The sequence below is a fragment of the Ostrea edulis genome, chromosome 7, assembly GCF_947568905.1.
Source record: "Ostrea edulis chromosome 7, xbOstEdul1.1, whole genome shotgun sequence".
In the NCBI taxonomy this organism is placed as follows: Eukaryota; Metazoa; Mollusca; class Bivalvia; order Ostreida; family Ostreidae; genus Ostrea; species Ostrea edulis.
In genome coordinates this window covers 47,868,793-47,892,816 of record NC_079170.1, presented here as the reverse complement: position 1 = coordinate 47,892,816, position 24,024 = coordinate 47,868,793, and the positions used below count along the sequence as shown (strand labels likewise).

Here is a 24,024-nt window from a genome sequence, read left to right as displayed (position 1 = left end):
TCAACTAATTCGATATGCAAGAGCTTGTTCTGGGTATAGCCGGTTTTTATATCGAGGTAAGCTACTGACAAACAAATTGATAGTACAGGGATTTAAACAGTCTCGATTGAAGTCAGCATTTCGCAAATTATATGGTCGTTATAACGATCTAGTTCGTCAATACGACCCCGCATTGGGTCAAATGCTGTCTGACGTGTTTCATACCGATTGTTAAGCCGTTCTTGGCACACTGATTTTGACTGCGGATAACTCCGTTTACCTGATCAGGACATGGGGCTCACGGCAGGTGTGACCGGTCAACAGGGGATGTTTACTCCTCCTAGGCACCTGATCCCACCTTTGGCGTGTCCAGGGGTCCGTGTTTGCCCAACTCTCTAGTTTGTATTGCTTGTAGGAGTTATGAGATTGATCACTGTTAGTTATATTCACCTTGCATGCATTCTGAACTGTGACAATTGTTCAAACTGTAATCACATTTATGGATGTGGTGAAACTATAGGTGAATATTTAAAGGAAACAAATCAACAAACGCTAAGTTATGAAATTCATCAAATTGTTGTGTGATATAAATGAAATGAAGAGCAAAATATCTAAGATACCAATACTGAGTAAGTCATTTAAAACTTAAAATCAAAGATACTAACAAAATATATTAGTAATCTTCACAGTAAAATGACATTGTTTTTGGTCAGAACACACACTTGATTGCGCACAAAAAGTACTAACAAAGTGTAAATTAAACAATTAATAATATTTATTTACATGGTATAATTGAAAGAAAATTGTAACAATGGCAAAATAATAACTTACAGTTGTTGAACAATGAATATGAAAAATCCGTGCCGAAGTGAATCTACACACACAAAATAGTTAATTTCAAAATTTTAGTTCCCAGTTATAAAAATAATCTAAAGAACTTGTCTAATCGAGCTTTTTATCATACGAATTCACAGTGTATTTATAGTCAGAATTAATTTCTAGTACAATCTTGAAACACAATGATGCAATCATTTCGTCATTTTTTCTACTAAAGAAGAAGATATCGAGCTCTAGAACAATCTAGGTATTTGAACGCAAGTACTATACAAAAAAAAGTAAACATCGGGGTCTAGAACAACACAAGTCCTAGTTATCAATTGAGTGCAAGTAGTACACAGCAATTATAAAACAAAAATCATTGAAATTCACAAATTTTTCGGTAATCTATGTCATATTACATACCTGATTATATTTTGATTTAAAATCGATTTTAACCAAAATTGTTTATGCTTCAGTTTACTCTTTAAACATGCTATGCTAGTTAAAATCCATTCTATGCACTGATTGTTAATGTGATTTGCAACTGTTGCTTTTTTGACCATAATCTTGAAATCTTTGACAATCTATGTGTATAATTCAATTTCATATTATTTTCACTAGTGTTGAGATCCAATTCACTGTAAACTTAAATATATTGGGAGCGGATCTCAGTGTCAAATTTCATTATTGATATGTTTGATGAAAAGTAATGTTTTAGATATGACATTTTACACAAGACAATAAAATCAGAGGGAGTAACCTTAATAAAGCATGTTTCTGTTGTTATACTGTTTCATTATTCCCAATAATTGATACAAAAACGCTTTTTATCTGCATATATTTAAATCTTCCGCTTCATAAATCGTCACTAATGAGCTATCTAGTCACGTGATTCATCATGACGTAATACGTGTCAATTGCTGCGGCAGCTATAGCCTACTTGTATGTGTGTGTGAATATATTCTAGTCATGAATTATACAGAATGGATAGTCAATGTACCGATATCGATGACATCCATATAACTAGTATTCAAGATTCAGACATTCATGTTTGATCCTGTTCCTGTGCCAAATCTAAGAGAAATTCCGTCATAAAAGATCAATATTACAGCGACATTGACAGACACGGAGATCCCGGTCACAGAAAGGGTGGAACATTTTACGTAAATATCTATCTGATCATAGAATGACACGTTTCGTTCGCAAACATTTTGAGTTTCATTGTAGCTGATAATATTCTTTTTTAAACATTAGAGGACTGTATAGAATGTAACATGCATTAGCCAATGTAATTAAAATTAATTCGTTTCTAACGGTTACACTGGAGAAGGTGCACCAACCTACAACGTATCGAGGAAAACAGCCAATTTAGCGATACTGATTTAATTTGTGATTTTTTTTTGTAAGGGGGGGGGGCGCTACCGGATTTTAAAATCCTTGCTAACAATTTCGACTTCTCAAAAGTAGATTTATGAGAGAGAGAGAGAGAGAGAGAGAGAGAGAGAGAGAGAGAGAGAGAGAGAGAGAGAGAGAGAATTTGTCATTTACTACATGGGGCATATAGTCTTAACCTCAACCTTATAATCCTCCCACTCTCTACTATAAAGATATAGTGGGGACACCCATTATATATTGGATTTATTCTAATACGTTGGCAAGCAGTATCATTTTAATTAAAACCGCAGTATCTTAAAATTCTTGACAATTATTAACTAGGATCTTTTTTAACTTTTTTTTTAGTCGGGGGTAGATGATGTTGTCATTTTACACATGGTGTCAATACTCATAACTTCAAGCACGTGGAAAGTAAACCAATATATCGTTACATATGAAATCAAAGGTGTTATTTTAAAAAAATGTTATTTTTACATCAATAGTAATACCATCCGGGACACTAATATCCTTGGTGATAATACTAATAATCATAGGAGAATTATGCATGTACAAGACATTTTCAGGTCTTAGGAATGCAAATAAAGTGTCGTGTAGAACATATGAAGTAGACGACACTTACGCAGAAATTAATGAGTTCATGGCTAATGTAGTTTTATCCGAAGATAACGAGATTACAGGTTCAAAAGAATGTAATAGTAATGAACATCCACCTTTCACTGAGATAGGGGAAACCGGAGGCGAGGAATACGTTTATATCACTGTGTGTAAAGAGAAAATTCTTTCAAAGGATAAAACCAGACAGGTTAATGTAAACAGTGTTCAAAATATCAAAGAGAAGAACAAACAGGAATCGGATTTTGACTTACAAAGCAACACAAGCATTGTGAACTGTTTTGGATTGAAGGATATGAGTGACAGTTTTGATATCCTTTATGCTGCTGATTTTTATGTAAATGAAAAAAGTGAATCTACGTATTTCTGATATTGCATGGGAATTAAACCTTGTTTAAATATGTTAACAAGTTTATGAAATGATTTAAACTTTTGCACACATGGGAAATATAAAGTAATGTAGTTTTGTTTTCAGGATCTCCACTTCTTCAAAGGTATTCAATCATCACCACCCTACGTATCCAATTAGGTGCATTTTCCCATTGATGACGGTCTATGTATAATCTCAGCATATTTATATCAGTTCAATACTGATTAATTTTTATAAGGAAAACTAAATATAACAGAAATTATTATGATTCCACGCACAAGCACTCTTAAGTTGAAGAAATATGCTAGAGTTCATCATTGAGAATATCGTCATGGTCTTTGGTGATCAGGTCTTTCAACAGTGTGTTGGATTTCTCATTGGCAGTTATAGATCTACTTACATCAATCAAAATGTGGATCCAATAATTTGTTCATAATAGTTTCAGAATTAGTGTTTATTTGTGGTATTCATTCATATGCTTATTTGACAAGTGGTTCATACGGGGAAACGATGTGTTTTCTTCTTGAGCATTGAGTCGACGACTTCAGTTTCTATAAGGACGCTGAAGTTTATAAAATTTGGAGTAGGTTTGGATATCTTAGTGTCACACAAACGTTGTGAAGGAACTGTCGTGTGATTGATGTGGTTAAGTATTTTATGGAAGTACATAAGATATAGATATAGCTCTTTGATAAGTGGAAATACAGTATCAGTCATTGGTGGCAATGTCATTTTCTGTTACGTGTCATGTTGTGAGAAAGCTAATCTGATTCAGCTCGTCGTATTTAGCACACGTAGAACATGTATCCAGTGCAATGCAACAAGCATGGATTTCTTGAAAATTCTTAAGTCGAAACTATCATCGGGAATTTCACAATAGGATTTAAAGTTGAATGAAAATCTTATAATCTCTTTTTTCTTAAAAATCATTCACATACATGTAAAACTTATACGGTACCAATTTTGATGCACCAGATGCGCATTTCGACAAATAATGTCTCTTCAGTGATGCTCAACCGAAATGTTTGAAATCCGAAATAACTATGAAGTTTTGAAGCTAAATATAGCCAAAAACAGCGTGCCAAAAAAAAAAGTGGAGCCAAATTCGTCCAAGGATAAGAGCTATGCATGAGGGAGGTAATCCTTAATTTTGAAATGAATTTCTAAGTTTTATAACAGGAATTAAATATACATCCGTATTTTCAAGCTGGTAACGAAGTACTTAGCTACTGGGCTGTAGAGACCCTCGGGGACTAACAGTTCACCAGCAGAGGCCTCGACCCAGGGGTCATAATGTAAAACTTATATGGTACCAATTTTGATGCACCAGATGCGCATTTCGACAAATAATGTCTCTTCAGTGATGCTCAACCGAAATGTTTGAAATCCGAAATTCATGTGATAATGTGATAGTGGTTGCAAATTGATCATTGAGCCACTATTAGCTCTTCATGAGAAAAATAATCCTTGCATTTGTTGTAACCGTTGTATTTCTTCTTGAGGTAATTCTGTATTAGAGGATATTGATTCATTTCATGAATACATGTATAGGATATGCTTACTCCTCCTAGGCACCTAATCCACCTCTGGTGTGTCCAGGGCTCCGTGTTTGCCCAACTATATATTTTGCATTACTTATAGGAGTTTTGAGATTGATCACTGTTCGTTATCTTCACCTTTCATAAGCCGCAGGTGCTATCCCAATTTCAGGTTTTGCTCATTTCTATCTGAAAGTACGTAGTCCCCTTTAAAATCGTTTGTATAAACTGATAATTGAATGATAATCATTGTAGATATCATACCTCATTCTCTACCCAGAATTCCGTGCGCTGTTCGCACTATACCTGTGTCAACGTTCAATTTACAGAAACCTTATAAAAGTTTCTAATATCCAAAATTTATGCTTTAGACTAAATTCTTAGTCATATGATGCTTTTGGTGCAATTAAATTGATGCTTACTATAATGTTTTGAAAATCGCCCTTTTCTGATCCTAAATTTAGAAATACTTCGTATAATGCGTATGAATGTAGGACATTCATGTGGTTAAGATTTAATGTAAACATGGAATCAAAAATAAGAAAGGCTGTAAAGAATAAGATTAAAACTTGTAAAACAAGAGACAAACAGCTAAATGGTAAATATGTACTTTGAAAAGTTCCAGTGGGCTATGAAAAACTCCTGATGTATCACCTGTTTTCAGAACTTTTAGAGGAAATGGAAACGAGAATGACTGTTTATATCATGTGATTGCATTGTCATGTGATTCAAAGCTTGACTGAGGTGTAAATGAAGCTTGCGTAATACGCCCTCTGATGAGAGAATGATTATGCCTCGGACATAATTTAAATATGCTTGAATTTTACATTTGTGTTGCACATCTTTAAGTTTTTATATACATTGGAGTCATGATATAAGAGATGCCATAACAACCTTCCTCAATTTGCTCTTGAAGCCAACAACTAAATTTGAACTAAATCTACAAGTTTAGAAAACTAGTAATATTTCGAAAGCAGGACGTGATTTATCACTTCCTTGAAATGTGCAATAGCTAGGGGAAAAAACCAATTCATTAGAACACAGTAAAGCTATCCTTCGGAACCACAATGAAGTTGTGGCTTTGTTTATTTAAGTATTTATCAATTTATGGGAGAATTGCAGTAATCATGTCTAGGATTAAAAGTGTGAATTCCTGTGTTTTAAGGTAAGTTATTTGTATTACTCTGTTAGAAATATCAAATCATATTTCCTCATTATTCATGTCTAAGATTAAAACTGTGAATTCCTGTGTTGAGAAGTAAGTCACTTGTATTACTCTGTTAAAAATATCAAAGTATATTACCTATGATGATGAACGTTAATAACTTGCATATCTCACGACTTTTTCCTTTTAGATCTGATACTGATGGAGGCATACGATGCTGTTATAACTATGTTGAAGTGAACGGCGTTTGTGAAAGTAAGTTTCAAGTAGTTGTGCATTGATGATAAAGAAAATGAATCCATTTAGGTTGCCTTGCGTAAATATATGCCATTTATCTGATAGATTGTCGCCCATGCTATTTTGGAGTAAATTGTAAAAGCAGATGTTACGGGCTCGCCTACGGATTCCTATGCAGTTTAACTTGTGACTGTTCAGCTCTAGACTGTGATTATGTGTATGGTTGTCCAAACAGCACAGGTATAGGTTTCATTACATTCTTTTGGTATAGTCATGATGATGTTAAATAATGTTGGATCATCGATGTGGGGACGGTATTTCCGATTTTCACGTGTTCAAAGACACGGTTTGACATTATGCTTTCTCTGGTTCTGAGGTTTATAAATTTAAAGGTAGCAAACTATATTAGGAATTCAAAGCCATTCCACCGTCAGGAAAATGAAAAGAATGGACAATATTATCACCGTATTTATTTTCTTCAATCACAAAGACTCTTCAACTTCCCTAGACCCAATAGTAACAGTTTATACAGATTAATTTACCTAAACTGTCCTATTTGGCCCCTTTTTAATTCTCAATTTCACCCTTTTAAATCCGATCACCGTCATGTCTTAGTTAAAAGCTCTTAGTTGTTGTTAAAAGAGATCCTGATTATATACGCATTATCGAAAATGTAAGTTAGAAACGTATACTTCAGTGCGAAATCCCTTCCCGCCATTAAAGCTCTGTAATTCATTACATTATTTGAAGGAGAAGTCTACCATCGAACATCTAATCAATATGAATACATCAGCATAGTAACACCACGAAAGGTGAAGATAACAAACAGTGATCAATATCATAACTCTTATAAGCAATACAAAATAGAGAGTTGGGCAAACAAGGACCTGATATACCAGAGGTGGGATCAGGTGCTTAGGAAGAGTAAGCATTCCCTGTCTATGAGATGCTTTAACAACCTATTTAACAAGATGTTAACGTGTTATGAGACATCTTATGAAAGATGAAGATAACGAAGAGTGAGCAATCTCATAACTCCCATCTTACTAATCAGTAAGCAATCAAAAACCTCTTCACCTTTTTCGGGCTTAGGACCGATAGAAATGAAATACATCTTAATTTTTTGGCAGATTAAAGTTTTGTTTAAAGCTTGATTTACAAGTTATCGTTAAAATGATTTATTGGAAGTCTTTGAATTGAAATATATACATTGTACATGACCTACAAAATCTACATATGAGAATGGAATATGTGCAAGGTATTTTTCCCATTTCAAGAGATAGAGTATATTTGGAAATTTTTGCGCCGGTTTATTTTGAGTACAAGCATATATTCGCAAAATTAAGTAACACTGAAATAAATCTCTAGGCTTTTTGCTTAAACTTGCAAACATAAATCGACGCAAAAATTTCCCTAAGCCGGAAAATGGTGAGGTGAAGGGGTTAGATTGCTCACTGATAAGGTTGCTCATTACACCAACATTTTCTTGAATAACTTGTTATCATATAAAGACTTGAAGTATGATGTTACTATACTGATATAGTCATATTGATTGGATGCTCGACTCGTAGTGACCGCCACCGTGGCCGAGAGGTTAGAGCGTTCGCCCCGCATGCGGAAGGCCAGGGTTCGAATCCCGGCCGCGACATACCCAAGTCGTTAAAACAGGTAGTGACAGTTCCATTGCCAAATGCTCGACATCAGGTGCGAATGTCACGGGTCCTCGGAGATGACCTTAAAAAGAGATTACCCGTGTCACAGTAGGTGTAGCACGCTAAAGAACCCTCACTGTTCAATGGCCGTAAGCGCCGAGCATAGGCCTAAATTTGAAGCCCTTCACCAGTCTTGGTGACCTCTCCATATGAATGAAAAATCCTTGAGTGAGACGTTAAGCAAGATACAATCAATCAATCGACTCATAGTAAACTATCCGCCTTCTCATTCAAATAATGATAATTCTGTATCGTCAGCTCGGGGGACATCACATAACTGTTAAACGTAGCCTGTAGTGCTGACAACGGCCCTCACACGGCGTGAATGCATTGGAAACTAAATTATTTAAATATTGACGAACAGTAGACTTTGCCACGTTAAATTCAATGATTTGTAATGCTTTCGGTATCCCGTTTTCAGATGCATATCTGACTACTTTGGCTTTCATCCTTTCTGTTGAAATAGTTCAATTTCGTCCTTATTTAGGACTAGGTGAATTGCACAGACGTTGGAAACTCCTCATTCAATAATTTCTCACTACATTATCTAAATACACAGGCCACTCCCTTCGGTAACATATTTTAAAATTGACATTTTGATGCTCTAAAATTGTGTTAAAAACTGATCATCGATAAACTATCTATTTAGTTACGCACTAGTGATAAATTATGCAGAAGCATCGTGTATATTTCTTTCTAGGGAAATATATTTGTGAATCTAAATAAATTTAAAAAATGCAAAATTAACCAGATTAACGGTGATTCAAATATTTTTGCTAGATACATTTACATGAAAAATAAAGACGACGAACAGATATAAATCGCATAATTTCTATCAAAAATATAGATTTGGAGCAGGGAAATCCCATACCCCTGGATATATCGGAGCTAGAATTAGGTATTTAAGAAGAGTAAGTATCCCCTGATGACTAGGCACACAAGCATTGGGTCCTCTATCTTGATAGGTAAACAGAGAAATACGTAGACAAAATGTATGTGAACAACTGCTTAACATTAGTATGAAACAGCATTTGACTTGATCACAGGTTGTATTTGCATAACTATCACCTTAATGAACATACAAGGTGCGGAATGCTGACTTGAAACAAAGCTGTTAAAATCCCTGGAACATCAACTTATATGTCAGTAGCCTGTCTTTAATTAAAATTGATAATATGTATAACAAGATCATGTGTTTGTGAAAATATTTTCTAGTATTTAAGTTTGCAAATTTGGATTATTCCGAAAAAAAAAAAGATTTATAGAAGAGGTATGCTCTACATGTGTATTATAGATACATCATAATTTGATTTCAAATGAAGATCGGTGTAGTCTTCTCATATACCTGTACCCTATACAAATATATTGAACTTGCGATATCTCGAAGACACTAACCACGATGTTGAATATATGTACTCAGTGGAAGTCGAAATTTACGGTTTGATTGCTTTATCATTCATGAGATCAAAGACAGATTGAAATTCGTAAACAAAGTATACTTACACAATGGAGATAGACACCCACGATTTTGTCATGGTTTATCAACAAATAATCCCATTGTTTCAATTTCTGTCAGGTGACTCGACGAAATCGGATGCTTACTCCTTCTATGCATTTAATCCCACCTCTGGTATATCCAAGAGGATATACCTCTGGTATATCCTGTTCGTATTTGCTCAACTCTCTAATTTGTATTGCGTATAGGAGTTATGAGATTGATCACTGTTCTGTAGTTATCTTCACCTGCCATGGATGTGAATTATTATGTTAACCCATTTTAGTGAGAAAATCTACGAAAAAATGAAACAATGAAGTCATATGTTGTGTGGCTTGTAAAACAGGGATTTGACCTAAAGTCGATGTAAGTAAACTATTCTGCTACATATGTATATTAATCAGACGACTGCTTAATCATGGTGTGGAATTTAAACTAAAATTGAAGATAAGATGTTAAAGGAAAGGATAAGGTAAGATGATATAGCAAATATTTTTTACGTAAATTATCGGATCTCGATTTCGGACGCTAAATGGAGGAATCCTTTCATCATTCAACATGCAATACTTACTTCTAGCCATCTCGTCCCACCTCTGGTGTGTCCAAGGTCCGTGTTTGCCTTAATATCAATTCCGTATTCTTTATAGGAAATGTGAGATTGATCACTGTTCGTTATCCCCACCTTTTCATTCATTCGCTTTGCGGATATTTTAATGCAACAGGGATGGTATTCTAAACAGTTATACCTCATATAAAATATCTAGGTTATGCGATAAGTCATAATTCTCAACCTGATTGAAGATACAGATATTGGAAACATCTTGCAAATTATGCTGTGGAATATCAAATATTAGTCTGTGAATGTGAATGAATATTTCATCCACCTAGGTATAATGTAATTGGAGGATCGCTTTTTTTTTTTCAAATTTCTTAAAAATTAACTTTATGCGCCATATTCGAACCGAAAGAAACACTTGATAGAAGCATGTCACCCCCAAAAATGAGAGAGGGCTATATTATTACAGCTAATCCAGAGTACTGCATAATATCGACTATTAAAGTATTGTTTTGTTTTATATCCACACTTTAAAGTTATTGGAATCTGTTTTAGAGGCAAGTTTCACGTCCTCAGCGTTCACAGTGAAAGTCGAAGAAAATACAACGCAAAAGGGATTTGGTAACGATACTTCTTCTGAATTAGATATGCATCCTATAACAATAATAAAACCATTCGGGACTCTGATAAGTCTGGTTTTAATACTAATGATCATACGGGAAGTATGGAAATATCGCAAATGTTTAGGGCTTCACTCGATGAATGATGTATCGTGCAGAATTCATGAAGTAAACGACATTTACACAGAAATTAATGAGGTCATCGTTATCGAAGGTTTCCCCAAGGATAATGATAATACAGGTTCAAAAGAATACATCGGGAACGGTCATACACCTTTAAGTGAGATGGGAGAAGACAGATATGAAAAAGATGTTTATAGTACTGCGTGTAAAGAGAGATATATATGTAAGGATAAAGTCAAAGACGATGGAAAACGGGAAATGGCATCTAAAAGAAGCATCAACTTTGAAATGGACGGGACTTCAAAAGATAAAAGAGAGACAGTAAACAATGAAACTCTTTATGGACATTCATTTGTGGACATCGTTCAAAATTGCAAAGGGAAGACTCAGTGGCTATCTTTTGACCTGCAAAACTACATGAAATCAATCACACTGAATTGTTCAGATGTGGATGATGAAGATGAATGTTCTGATAATATCTATGTAAATGACAAGACTGAATCAACTTATCTTTAACGTTACACTATAATGGAAGCATGTCTATATAACGTTAAAGAAACCTTTTTATGTATTTATACATTATATCTTTATCAATTGAAAAATATAATGTGTGCATGTACTGGATCATCAAATCCTCAAAGTATGGACCACATCGTTTATTGAATAAGAAAACATTATCTATTGTAAAAGATTAATTTGCTTAAGAACAAGGGACGTTATTGGCCAAAATTGGCCGCGCTTCAAAAACCAATCATATTTTGCAGGTAGAAAGATGATCATTTTCTCGTTTCATTCATATATAACATGTATCATTTACTTGTTGCTGATATTGAGAAAATAACGTTAGAATGTTGCATTGTTAACTCTGACGCTATCTTCCGACGGTCGCTTTTTTCGGAACGACGTCATCGACCTTATAGGATTTACCGTACCCTGATTCTTCTAGAAGATTTTTCTAAAAGTTACAATTTTAACTTTTTATATAAAAATATTCATTGAGATCAAATACTATTGAAAACTGGCATGCTATGGAAGATTCATTATTCATTTACATGTAACTTTATCGTGGTCATAGACATTTTGTGGAAGAATCTTGTGTTAATTAGAGTAAGGAAAATAATGCGTGTATTTGTCAAAAATTGTTGAGTAAAACGCAATCATATTTTGGAAGGTGCTGTTCTATGTCGTCCTATTCAAATGAAGTATGGAAAATAAAATGACTCTTGAATTTTCTTTATTCCTTTGTATTTTTTATTTTTTGGGGGGGTCATAAATATAAACAATTCGATTAAAAACGTCGATTGAGTCGGATAAAATTACTTGTTATGCCATGTACACCAAGGACTATATAACAGGTCTGTTTACATGTGTATGCAATATACATCTTACAGTACATACGAATAAAATATGTCTGTCTGCTGTGGGTATTTACAAAATATATTGAATAAAGTGTGGTAAATGTACATGTACTAAACGATACAAATTTATGTTGCATGAATGGGATATCATTTGCTTGGGTACAGTAAAACACGTCAAGTAATATACATGTAACTTCAGATGGTATATTTCATATAGCAAATATCTCTCTCTCTCTCTCTCTCTCTCTCTCTCTCTCTCTCTCTCTCTCTCTCTCTCTCTCTCTATATAGTGTTCATCTTTGATAAATGAAAATTACATCAGTCTGTGGACATGTCATTGTATGCACCGACATTCACTCTAAATCTAAAACGGATTCTGGGAAGATGTTTGAGTATATGTATAGACAATGTGGTATATTTAACTGTTTTCCCTGGCACTTATTTTCAAATGCGAATAAGGATATATTGAGTGAACCCCCCCCCCCCCTATTCTTGATAGTAGTATTGAATGAGAAAAAATAGGCTTAAAATTATGAATTAAAGCCATGTAGCGAAGGATACATCCCTACCCCCCAATTTAAGAATTGGAAGATCAGGCAGAAAGTTTTTTTTCCATTTGCTAATTAACTACCAACTTAACTTTCGACCCCCCCCCCCGCCGATAAATGATGCTACGTGTCTGTTTACAAGAGATAATGTATGTAATTACAACATACCTTTTTTAAAAATGAATTTAATGAATATCATGCATGTATTTTCATTTTACAATGTGAGGGCCAGGCCTATCCAGAACACCTTGATGTGTGTGTGTGTGTGAGAGAGAGAGAGAGAGAGAGAGAGAGAGAGAGAGAGAGAGAGAGAGAAGTGTCTCTATCACCTTACGGTTATACTCCAGTTTTCCTAGTCCGTCAATACATATATAGACTTTTAGCAACCATCATCACAACACATATATTATATATTTTATAAGATTGATAAAAGTTGAAGTGTCATATGGCTGGTCAAGATGTTCCCATAGCAAGGAAATGGTCGACATCACCCCCACTCCCGTCCCCCAAAATGGAGGGGCAACCCCTCCTCGATACTACGGTGTCTGAATATTTATATCTCTACATGTATATATACACATGTACATTCTGCCCAATTACCTTTGTTATATATGTGTACCTGTAAATGTGCATCTATTATATATATGTAAGAGACGACTAAATGGGGCGGTCTTCGGATGACACCGCAAAAACTGAGGTCCCGTGTCACAGCAGGTGTGGCACGATAAAGATCCCCTCCCTGCTCCATGTCCATAAGCGCCGAGCATAGACCTAAATTGTGAAGCCCTTCACCGGCTGTGGTGAGGTCTCCGTGAGTGAAATATTCTCGAGAGGGGCGTTAAACAATATTCAATCAAGCAATCATATGCGATATAGAAAAAAAATCTGCCACAATAATAGCCAAAGTTTCAAATTGATCACAGGTTTTCGACGTTTTAAAGAAACCACATCTCACTGGAAGATATAAATAATGATTTGCTGTTTTAAGAACCTTTGGAATCAATATCTAATTAATAATGTAGTAATATTTAATTTCAACATGCATCATATATACATACATGCATGTACGTTAAACTTGATGTAAGAAAAAAAAAAAACCCCGCACAAACACGTCAATATTATTAGCAATAAGTTTTATGCATTATATCTGATATATTTGTATTAAAGATAGATTAAAATTTAGCGAAAAAAGTAATAGACATCCCAACTATCTAGCTCTTGAGATATAACGTATCAGTACCCATTTTTGTCTAAAATTAACAAATTTTGGTCCGATTTTTGTAAAAAGAAAATAAATTTGATTATTAAAGGTCTATGCGTGTCTTTGATTTGATTTTAGTTTTTTAATTCAATTTATTCTTAAATAATCTTTCTTTGAAAAGACAGGACGTCCAAAGATATTCCCGTGACCTTTAAAAAACGAAAGTAGAATAATTTCCATTCATCATGCGGTTGATTTTTGATCCGCCTCCGTGACTCAAAAGGCAGACATCATCTGCATTTATGAGGTGCAGATTTTTATGGCAAACTAGGGAAAGCATTAATTGTTTGACTGGACATATATGTATTTATTAAATCGCAAAGTAAGTAAAAGTTTATGAGGTTAAGTGATGGAACATTTTGCTCCAGTTCTATAACATGCAAAATATTGACTTTGCGTAACGAAAACCGCCGATTTCCGCATTAATTCTTTTTCAAAATTCATATTGTTTGCAGCCAACAACCAACACCATATTAATAATGAAAGAAGAATATTAATGGATAATTAAACATGCAAAATATAAATCTGGTTGTTGCATGTAAAAGTTTTTTTTTCAGTTCTATAACATGCAAAATGTTGACTTTGCGTATCGAAAGTCACACATTTCTGCATTCATTCTTTTTTAAAATTCATATTGTTTGCAACCAACAACCGACACCATATTGATAATGAAAGAAGAATATCAATGGATAATTAAACATGCAAAATATAAATGTGGTTGTTGCATGTAAAAGCATTTGTTTTTGCTAAAATTTATTCATAATTTATTTCAAATCAACAGATTCCGCTAAACAGCTCATCTTTAGCGTATATTCATGACGTCATAATAAAATATTACGTCATTTTCATGTAAGTGGGATTAGAAGAACATCCTAGTTGTGTAAATAAAAAAAATAATTAAGCATAGTATGAAAGTAGAAAAAATGAAAAAAAAATTCTCGGCGGTATATAGGCAATAACGTCCCTTGTCCTTTTTTTGAGTTTATGTTCACCCGGGGCTTTAATTGGAGACATCCTGAGCATGAACTACATAAGAAAAAGTAGGTGCTCTGTGACAGTGAAGTCACACAGCTCATTAAATGACAACCAAATATTCTCCTGTGTGCAACAACCATTGTACAGTGTTAGCAACGCTTACAGAAAGTTAGAAATGTATGCATTGTTAAAAAAGTGATCAGTAACATAATTCCTATGAATGATAATCTCTAAACACAATCAGTATATGAATAACGATAGAACAAGTTGTAAGAAACACGTCAGACAGGATTTGACCTAATGACTGGTTGTATTGGTTAATGAAATCGTGATGACGACCATAGGTAACCGAAACGAACATGATGCATTTCTGTGACGCCTACAGAACGTTTTTAATTTAATAATTGATGAAAAGATGAAAATAATGAATCAATCTTATAATCCCCATCAATAATAACCCTTAGTCAAAACCAGTATGTGTTAACAACCTAAGAATTGGCATGAAACATGTCAGACAGCATTTGACCAAATGCAGGTTGTATTGGTAATTAGGTAGTTATGATGACCATACATTTTGCGAAATGCGGATTTGAAGCGAAACCGTTGAAACTCCTTTAACATTAATAATTTTCAGCAGCTTGTCTCGATTAAAAACTGTTCATATGCAGGAAATTATCTTGCATATTGAATCAGTTAAGAGTTAAAGGGTGCAAGGGTTTTAACAGTCTCATCTAAAGTCAGCATTTCGCAAATTCTATAGTCGTTATAATAATCTATTTTGTCAATACAACCTATCATTGGGTAAAATGATGTCTGACTTGTTACATACCGATTGTTAGGCCGTTCTTGGCTTTGCGATTTTGACTACGGATAACGACGTTTACCTGATCAAGATATAAGGCTCACAGCGGGGTTGACCGGTCGGCAGGGGCTGCTTACTCCTCGTAGACACCTGATCCCACGTGATCCCACTTCTGGTGTATTCAGGAGTCCGTGTTTGCCAAACTTTCTATTTTGTATTGCTTATAGGCGTTATGAGATTGATCACAGTTCGTTATCTTTGATGGGAAAGCTAAATAATCCAGTCTGTCATAATGTTATGTTGTTAGTTTGTTGTAAACATATAAATTTGATAAAATGTCCAAGTATAAAGCAGATATGGAAATATTGTTTTGTATTTTAGTTCGATTTTACTTGTATGAAAGGTGAAGATAACGAACAGTGATCAATCTCATAACTCCTTTAAGCAATACAAAATATAAATACAAAGTATATGTCGAACCGACATGGGTATGGAAATGAGCATCATTGATATATGAAACTTCCTCGATATATCTAAATATGGAGTTAAAGGCCACAGCCAGATATTTTTTTCGTTTCATGTTGAAGCGTTTGAATAAATTATTCCCGATGAGAATAAAAGAAAAAACAGGTCAGCTAAGAAAGGAGCAGAATTCGTGACCATGGAAATTTCAGTAGACTGCTGGGAGACCAGGCTACGAAGATATTTTCAATGAGGAAGGTCAGCTTATTTTTTGTTTTAACTTCAGAGTAGTTGTGCGTAAAATCAGAGTGGTGTTTAACAAAGTAATTTCTGGATGACTGATCACTAGATATGAATCCTTCGCTTTTCCATGTTTGTTGAAGAAGCTTTCGTATAAAGTGTTGAAAAGGCATACGTTTTAATGTTGTTGCTTTCAGAAAAGTTTTGGTTTTCAAATTTACTGAATGTTCTTTAGAATATAGGATCCACATTTGATTTACACCACTTCTGTCATATGTTGTGGCACAATACGTCTGAATTTTATCCTTGACAGTAGTTAATAGTTTCGCGAGGAGGAAAGATTGGGCTTTTACTGGATCCAGCGATGTATCTTTTTCTTAGTTTTTAGTGAAGTTTCGGAATCCAGTATAGGTACGGTAACTCATTATCACCAATCCCATTGACTGGGATATTAAATGCATCTAAAACTGAAGCATGGAATTAAAGAATTCCATCTTTTGAAAGGACAGTTAGAGTAAAAGTACTATTAGATCGTTTAAAATACAGTTGAAATAATGAGCCTCACAAAGACAATATTGTTGCAGGCTTTGTCCACTGGAACCAAACCATATTCCTCATGTAACCTATCTATTATCACTTCTGGTTTAGTAAACACAGACAGGATAGGTGATACATATTTTGTTTTAATGTGTCTAATATGGAATGTTAATATTCCTGTTATAATAGTAATCCTTTCAAAGATAGTATCAAGTTCTTTTTCATATTTATCGCATCGTCTGGCATAATCGTCAACATATTTTATATTAGAGATGACGTTCTCTTACTAAAATGAAAGACCGATGTTCTTTGAGTTTAGGATCTTTTAGAATAAGCGAGTTCAGACCCTCATTTTCAACTATATCAACATCACATGTAATGATATATCCAGTTGGACTATAGTTGAAAAAAGACAAAGAACAAGAAGACGTAAATGGATTAACTTTAACGTGGTACATATCTAGGCACTTTAAATATAAAGTACCTTTCCCTATTCGATACGAGTGAAACTCAAATACTTATAAACCTAATAAAGTTTCCTTAGGCAATATATGAGAACATCGATAGGCATTTGCACTCATCGCACGTAGTAAGACACAATTTGTGTCCCATTGTGTGTAAGAGGTAGAGAAGGGTAAACAACTATAGGGAAAATTGGAAATTGCAAAGGCACATATATGCTGGCGCCCCTAAAGCAGGAACTTTGATTTTAGCTTTTACATACAGGAATTTTTAATACAAATACTGTTCTGTTAAATATATACGCTTTTTCTGCAAGCTGAATCAACTTATCTTTAATGTTACACTATAATCAGAACAAGTCTAGATACTATTAATTAAACTAATTTATGTGTTTTTACTTTTAATGATATCTTGATCAATTGAAAAATGTGTGTATGCACTGCATCATCACATCTTAAAAGTGTGGACCACATTGTCTATTGCATAAGAAAATATATAATGTTGTTAAAGATGACTTTGTTTGAGTTTATGTTAACCTGATTCTTCAATTGGCGACATAACTTCACCTGTATTATGAATTCTTTCATATTTGTAACAGTGGAATTAAACTAATTAATGGCAACTGAATATTTCCCTTTGTGAAACAAACATTGTACAACTCTCGCTACACCTACATAAAGTTAGTAATTTATTCATTGATAAAAGATGAAAATAACGAACAGTAATTAATATCATAATTCCTATAAATGATAACCTGTAGTCGAAGTCAGTATATATAAAAAAAGGACTTAACAATTGGTAAAACACATCTGACAGCATTTGACCTAATGACGGGTTGTATTGGTTAATTAGATCGTTATAGCGACCACAGTCAATCGAGAAAAACATTGTAGAGTTTCTGTGATGCCTACGAAAAATTAATAATTTTGGTCATTGATGGAAACATGAAAATAACGAGCAGTGATCGATCCCATAATTCCTATAGATAGTAACCCGTAGTCAAAATTACTATATCAATATCGACCGAACAGTTGTTATAAAACACGTCATACAGCATTTGACGCAAAGAAGTTTGTATTGATTAATTAGATAGTTATAACGACCATAGAAATTGCGAAATGCTGACTTTAAAGGGAACTGCTAATTTCACTGTAATGGTAGTAATTTTCAGTAGCCTGTTTCGACTTAAAACTGATCAGTTTGTCATCATGTTGTGTTGTTAGTTTGTTGTTAACGTATATGTCAATAAAATATTGAAGTTCTAAGCAGATGTTGAAACACTGTTTCATATTTTATTTAGAATTCACTTGAATATATCGAACCGGCATATGAATGGGAATGATTATTATCAATAGATCAAACTTCTTCGATAGATCTAAATGTCGAGTCGAAGGCTATCGCCAAATATGTTTTCTTTTCATGTAGAATCCTTTGACTATATTTTGCCTCATAAGAGTATAGAATACGTCAATTAACGAAGGAGCACAATTCGTACCGATGGTGCTTTCAACAAACTGTTGGAAGACCTGGTCACCAAAGAATACGGAGATATTGTCAATGTGGAACCCCAGCTTATATTTTAATTCAACTTTTAGAATAAATGATTTGACGTCCTCATTTTCAGCTTTATCAACACCACCATTTGCACCCATCACGTATTTTAAACAAATTTTGAGTCTCATCGTGCGCAAAAATTAGACAAAGAGAAAGAACTATTGGGGAAATCAGAAATTGTGTATTGAAAAGGCACATATGCTAGTGTCACTAAACCAGGAACATTGACTTTAACCTTTGCATACAGGAAGTTTTAATATAAATTACGATCTGTTAGGAATATCCGCTTTTCATGCAAGCTGAGTTATGCTGAAATATATAATTTGAAATCCTTTTTTTGCTGTTTATAAACTACGAGTATGATGAATCTTATTTCTGCTTATATTTGGTGTACAACATTTCTTTTGATACGGGTGACTGGTGTCGGAAGTTGCATAGGGAGGTAAGAATTTTGTGGCAGTGCATTTACTTAAGGTAACTCCTGTTCGCATTATTATCTGACAAAAGTATAGAACGTATTTATTTAGAGTTCAAACTAGTCAATCATCAAATTAATTATATAAATCATCGGATAAAGAAATCAATAGAAACAGAGGTATTGTCCCCGAATTCAATATTTTGAAAGCTATGGTTGATTCTTGATATTTAACTGAGAGTTTCGAAATATGTGATGTTTAATAAGAGTCTGAAAAGTAATTATCAGAAAAGACTTAACAAAGTTGATGTTCCTATCGTTCACCAATCTATATAAGTCAATGATTTATCCAAATCTTATGACGTCACATGAAGGTTGACTTACTTTAAATCATTTCCGTGGCTAAGTTCAATGGAATGGGCATTTTTCAGAATCAATGTAGACGGTTCACCAGAATGCTGCGACAATTTTTACAATGTGGGGAACGTATGTAGAGGTAGTTTATTTTGCTTCATTTGTATGATAGAGTTTAATTGTGCGTAAAACAAAAGCACATAACATATCATGGCTACGGAATGAATATTTCCGTGAATGTTCATTGGTAGTGTAATTATTCTTAATATCTTTATTTATGTGCATATATGTACGGAAGTGAATGTCTAAATTTCAACAAATGGTATATTAGTCATGATTTTAGTATGCATGAATTGTAGAGTGTCCCCCTGGGTATTACGGAAACAGCTGTTCCCGTCCATGTCCGCCACCACTATATGGAATGAAATGCAATATGCGCTGTGGAAATTGTTCAAAATGTAGTCACATTTATGGATGTGATGAAATTACAGGTGAATATTCAAAAGGAAACAAATCAACAAACACTATGTTATGAAATTCATCAAATTGTTGTACGGCATCAATGAAATGAAGAGCAATATATCTTAGATCCAAATACTCAGGAAGTCATTTCAAAAATTAAGACCAAAGATATAAAGAAATTTTTTTAGTAATTTTCACGGTAAAGCAAAATTAAAACAAATGATTGAAATTAAAAAAAGATGAAGATAAGGAACATTATCATGTCATATTACATACGTATATAATAGTTTGATTTAAAATCAATTTTGCAACATAGTTGTTTATATTTGGATTTTATGTCACCCCCCACCACTCTTTAAAACATGCAATACTACTCAAAATCCTTTATTCTTCACAGGAATTGTGAATTTGCTTCACAAGGGCTGCTTTATTGACCATGATCTTGAAATATTTGGCTATTCATCCATATAATTTAATTTCATATTTTCATTAGTGTTGAGATCCAAATCAGTCGAAAATCTAAAAATTAGATAATGTACAGTAAGTGTATTTTTCTTATGTCAAGTTTAAAAGTTTTAATATAACTATTGAGAGGCAGTATCTTTGAGAGAACCATTCAGATGTTGGAAGCGGACCAGTGTCATATTTCATTATTGATATGGTTTGCTGACAAGTAATGTTTTTTGGGGATGACCTTTTGCATAAATACAATTCTTATAAAAGTAATTAAATGATATCAAAAATATTTTCCGTTCACTTGGATATCATGTGTAATTAAAACTTTAGCATGTTGAATTTGTTATCCATCTATCAGCGTATCTAACTTCATTCTTCATGGAGAAACAAGGGGTTTTATCTGGGTTTTCTTTTCTAAACTGACATACCTTTTGGAAATAGTGGTACTCTACCGGAAATAGCAGATTTTGTCAAAAATGGGGAAAGGTAGATTATTGCATCTGTTTCCAGACTACTATAAAAATCTACTGCGTTGTGCCATGCCCTCACATTGAAGAGAAGAACATTGTTTTTTGTAGAGACGGGTACAAATACCATGGATTATTTCATATCCCCAGAGTCTACAGCGAAAGTTACAGAAGATGTAACAACAGAAGGAAATGGTAACGAGACATCTAAATTTCACCTCAATGTTATTCTTACGTCAATAGTAATAACATCCGGGACACTAATATTCCTGGTCATAATACTAATAGTTATAGCGGAAATATGTAGATACAAGCTATGTTCAGGTCTTAGGAATACAAATAAAGTGTCGTGTAGAACGCATGAAGTAGACGACATTTACACAGAAATTAATGAGTTGATGTCTAATGTAGTTTTACCCGAGGATGATGAGATTACAGGTTCAAAAGAATATATCAGTAATGGACATCCACCTTTCACTGAGATGGAGGAAACCGGATGTGAAGAATATGTGTATAGCACTGTATGTAAAGAGAAAGTTCTTCCAAAAGATAAAATCAGACCACAACTTAATGTGAACAGTGTTCAAAATAGCAAAGAGAAGAACAAGCACGAATCGGATTTTGACTTACAAAGCAACACAAGCACTGTGAACTGTTTTGGATTGAAGGATTTGAGTGACAGTTTTGATATCCTTTATGCTGCTGATGTTTATGTAAATGACAAAACTGAATCGACGTATTTTTAATATTGCATGGGAATTAAATCATGTTTTAATATCTTAACAGCTCTATGAAATAATTTCAACTTTAGCGCACATGGAAAATACAAGCTAATGTAGTTTTGTTTTCAGGATCTCCACTTCTTAAAAGGTGTGTATTTATTACCACTCTACGTATCCAATTCCCCGTTGGTGACGATCAATGTTTAATATCAGGATATTCATATCAATTCCATACTGAGGAATTTTTATAAGGAAAACTAAATATAACAGAAAACATTATGTAGTAGTTGCAGTTCAGTTATAGATCCGCTTACATCGATTAATGTGAGGAACATGTGTGGATCCCAGAATTTTTCTATAATGCTGTCAGGATTACTGCTTTATATGTGGTACCGCAATATATATATATATATATATATATATATATCCTATGCATAGTTGATATGCTGTTCATACACGGGAACCAGGTGTTTTTTGTTTTGCGTTATGTCGCTTGCTTCAGTTTCTCTGAAGACGGTAAAGTTTATAAAATTTGGAGTAGGTTTGGATATCTCGTTGTCACACAGACGTTTTAAGGGAACTGTTGTGTGATTACTGTAGTTAAGTATTTTACGAACATATGTCATGGATGATTAAACGATGTGTGATGCACTGTATCAGAAGAGGACTAATTAAGCAGGTAAAACTTTGAATTCCTTCTTTTTAATACTATTGTACATATGCATTGCACATGGTATATTTGTTATTTCAAAGTATTTGATTTCATACCCCGATGTCCGTTATCAATAATATTATAGTGACAAAATAATTTAGACCAGATATCCTTATTATTTCGCATTTTGTGAATACAATGGTTTGTTTCGAACCAATACTTTGTTTTTGATCAAAATCATCTTTCAAATAGTGTCCACCTGATTTACATGTAACGAGGAAATCTTAATATCTTTCAATACCTCTGCTTTTTCACTTTGCGTATAAAATCTGTGGATGATAGAAAGTAATGTATTATATCGCTCCGTAATCTAGAGTTCTAAAAAGATACGGCTTTTAATAGGTAAAATGACAATTGGCCAATTCATTTAATTCTAGATATATTCAATTTATTGGGAAACAAGTTTTACAGGAAAAGGTGAAGGTAACAAACAATGATCAATATGATAATTCCCATAAATAATGCAAAATTGAAAGTAGGGTAAACACTGATATCTTGCCTAATGACGATCTCAAAATTGTTGTATGGCAAAATTTATAATTAATAACTAATAACTAGTAGCACTCTATTATCAAAATTTTCTTTGGCGACCCTACCCTAATTCTTTTCTGTATATATTTTAGTTATTTCACATGTATATACATACCTACATCCCTATTACTATTACCTGTTACTAATATTACTAATTATGTAATAATTCTGGTATATTTATTTCGGTGTATCTTGATTTATTTGGGCGAAGGACGGAGACTCGTGCGATTACTAATTATTACCTTCTATTAGAATCCAAATAAATTAAAAAATATATTTTCAATATTTAATTTTATATTTACTTATACAAAAATTTTAAATTTTAATTTACTTATTGAATAAATTAAATATATAAATAAAAAATATAATTTATTATAAATAAAAACTATTTTAATTATTTAATTTTAATTTACTTAATTTTTTTTTTTAAATTCTAATTTATTGAATAAATTAAAAAAAGTTATTAAATTTATTATATAAATAAAAAATATAATTAATTTCTTACTTTTTATTTAGTTTTGTAAAATATAAGTTACTTCTTTATTTCATTATGATTTATGACATACGACCACATGTATGTGTCCGGCCATCAAAAGACAGTACCGCAGTCATCAGACGTGTTGGTACACGATGGTCCTTATTTATTTATATTTATTTATTTTTAAAACCATGGGACAACCCATACGTCCCATACGGAGCATATGTATGTTACTACAACACACTTCAACTTCACTATGTTGGTGCATTTGGGAGGTGTTGGAGGGTGAGGCTGGATCGCAATGAGATGGATAGTATTATGGCAGATAATACAGTCACCAATCGGTTAACGATATATAGTTAACCAATCCTCCGAATATCAAACAAACAAAGCATTACTTCCAAGGTGGTCCATCGAATAGCGACAGTTACTCTACACTCTTGACAGTACTTTTAAACGAGTTGAGTTACTGTTATTTATACATATAATTTACATCTTAAAATTATTATTAAATTAAATATAAATATTTTTTTCCAATCTAAATATCATTATGTTAAATTACTTTACTATTAAAATCTTAATTATTAACATGTCCTTATAATTCCAT

The 24,024-nt window shown here is 33.4% G+C and overlaps 2 protein-coding genes across 2 annotated transcripts; both read left to right on the top strand.

Moving 5' to 3' along the window:
- The first annotated feature begins 5,729 nt into the window (after positions 1-5,729).
- LOC130048200 (uncharacterized) lies at positions 5,730-11,854 on the top strand. The gene is made up of 4 exons (XM_056144597.1): positions 5,730-5,878; positions 6,069-6,133; positions 6,221-6,355; positions 10,434-11,854. The coding sequence occupies exons 1-4, from the start codon at positions 5,781-5,783 to the stop codon at positions 11,135-11,137; spliced, it is 1,002 nt and encodes a 333-aa protein (XP_056000572.1). The 5' UTR covers positions 5,730-5,780; the 3' UTR covers positions 11,138-11,854.
- Positions 11,855-19,075: 7,221 nt separating this feature from the next.
- LOC125660398 (uncharacterized) lies at positions 19,076-21,751 on the top strand. Its single transcript, XM_056144596.1, has 4 exons — positions 19,076-19,262; positions 19,667-19,731; positions 19,949-20,080; positions 21,086-21,751. Exons 1-4 carry the CDS (start codon positions 19,180-19,182, stop codon positions 21,718-21,720), a joined length of 915 nt encoding a protein of 304 aa, XP_056000571.1. The 5' UTR covers positions 19,076-19,179; the 3' UTR covers positions 21,721-21,751.
- The last annotated feature ends 2,273 nt before the right edge of the window (positions 21,752-24,024 follow it).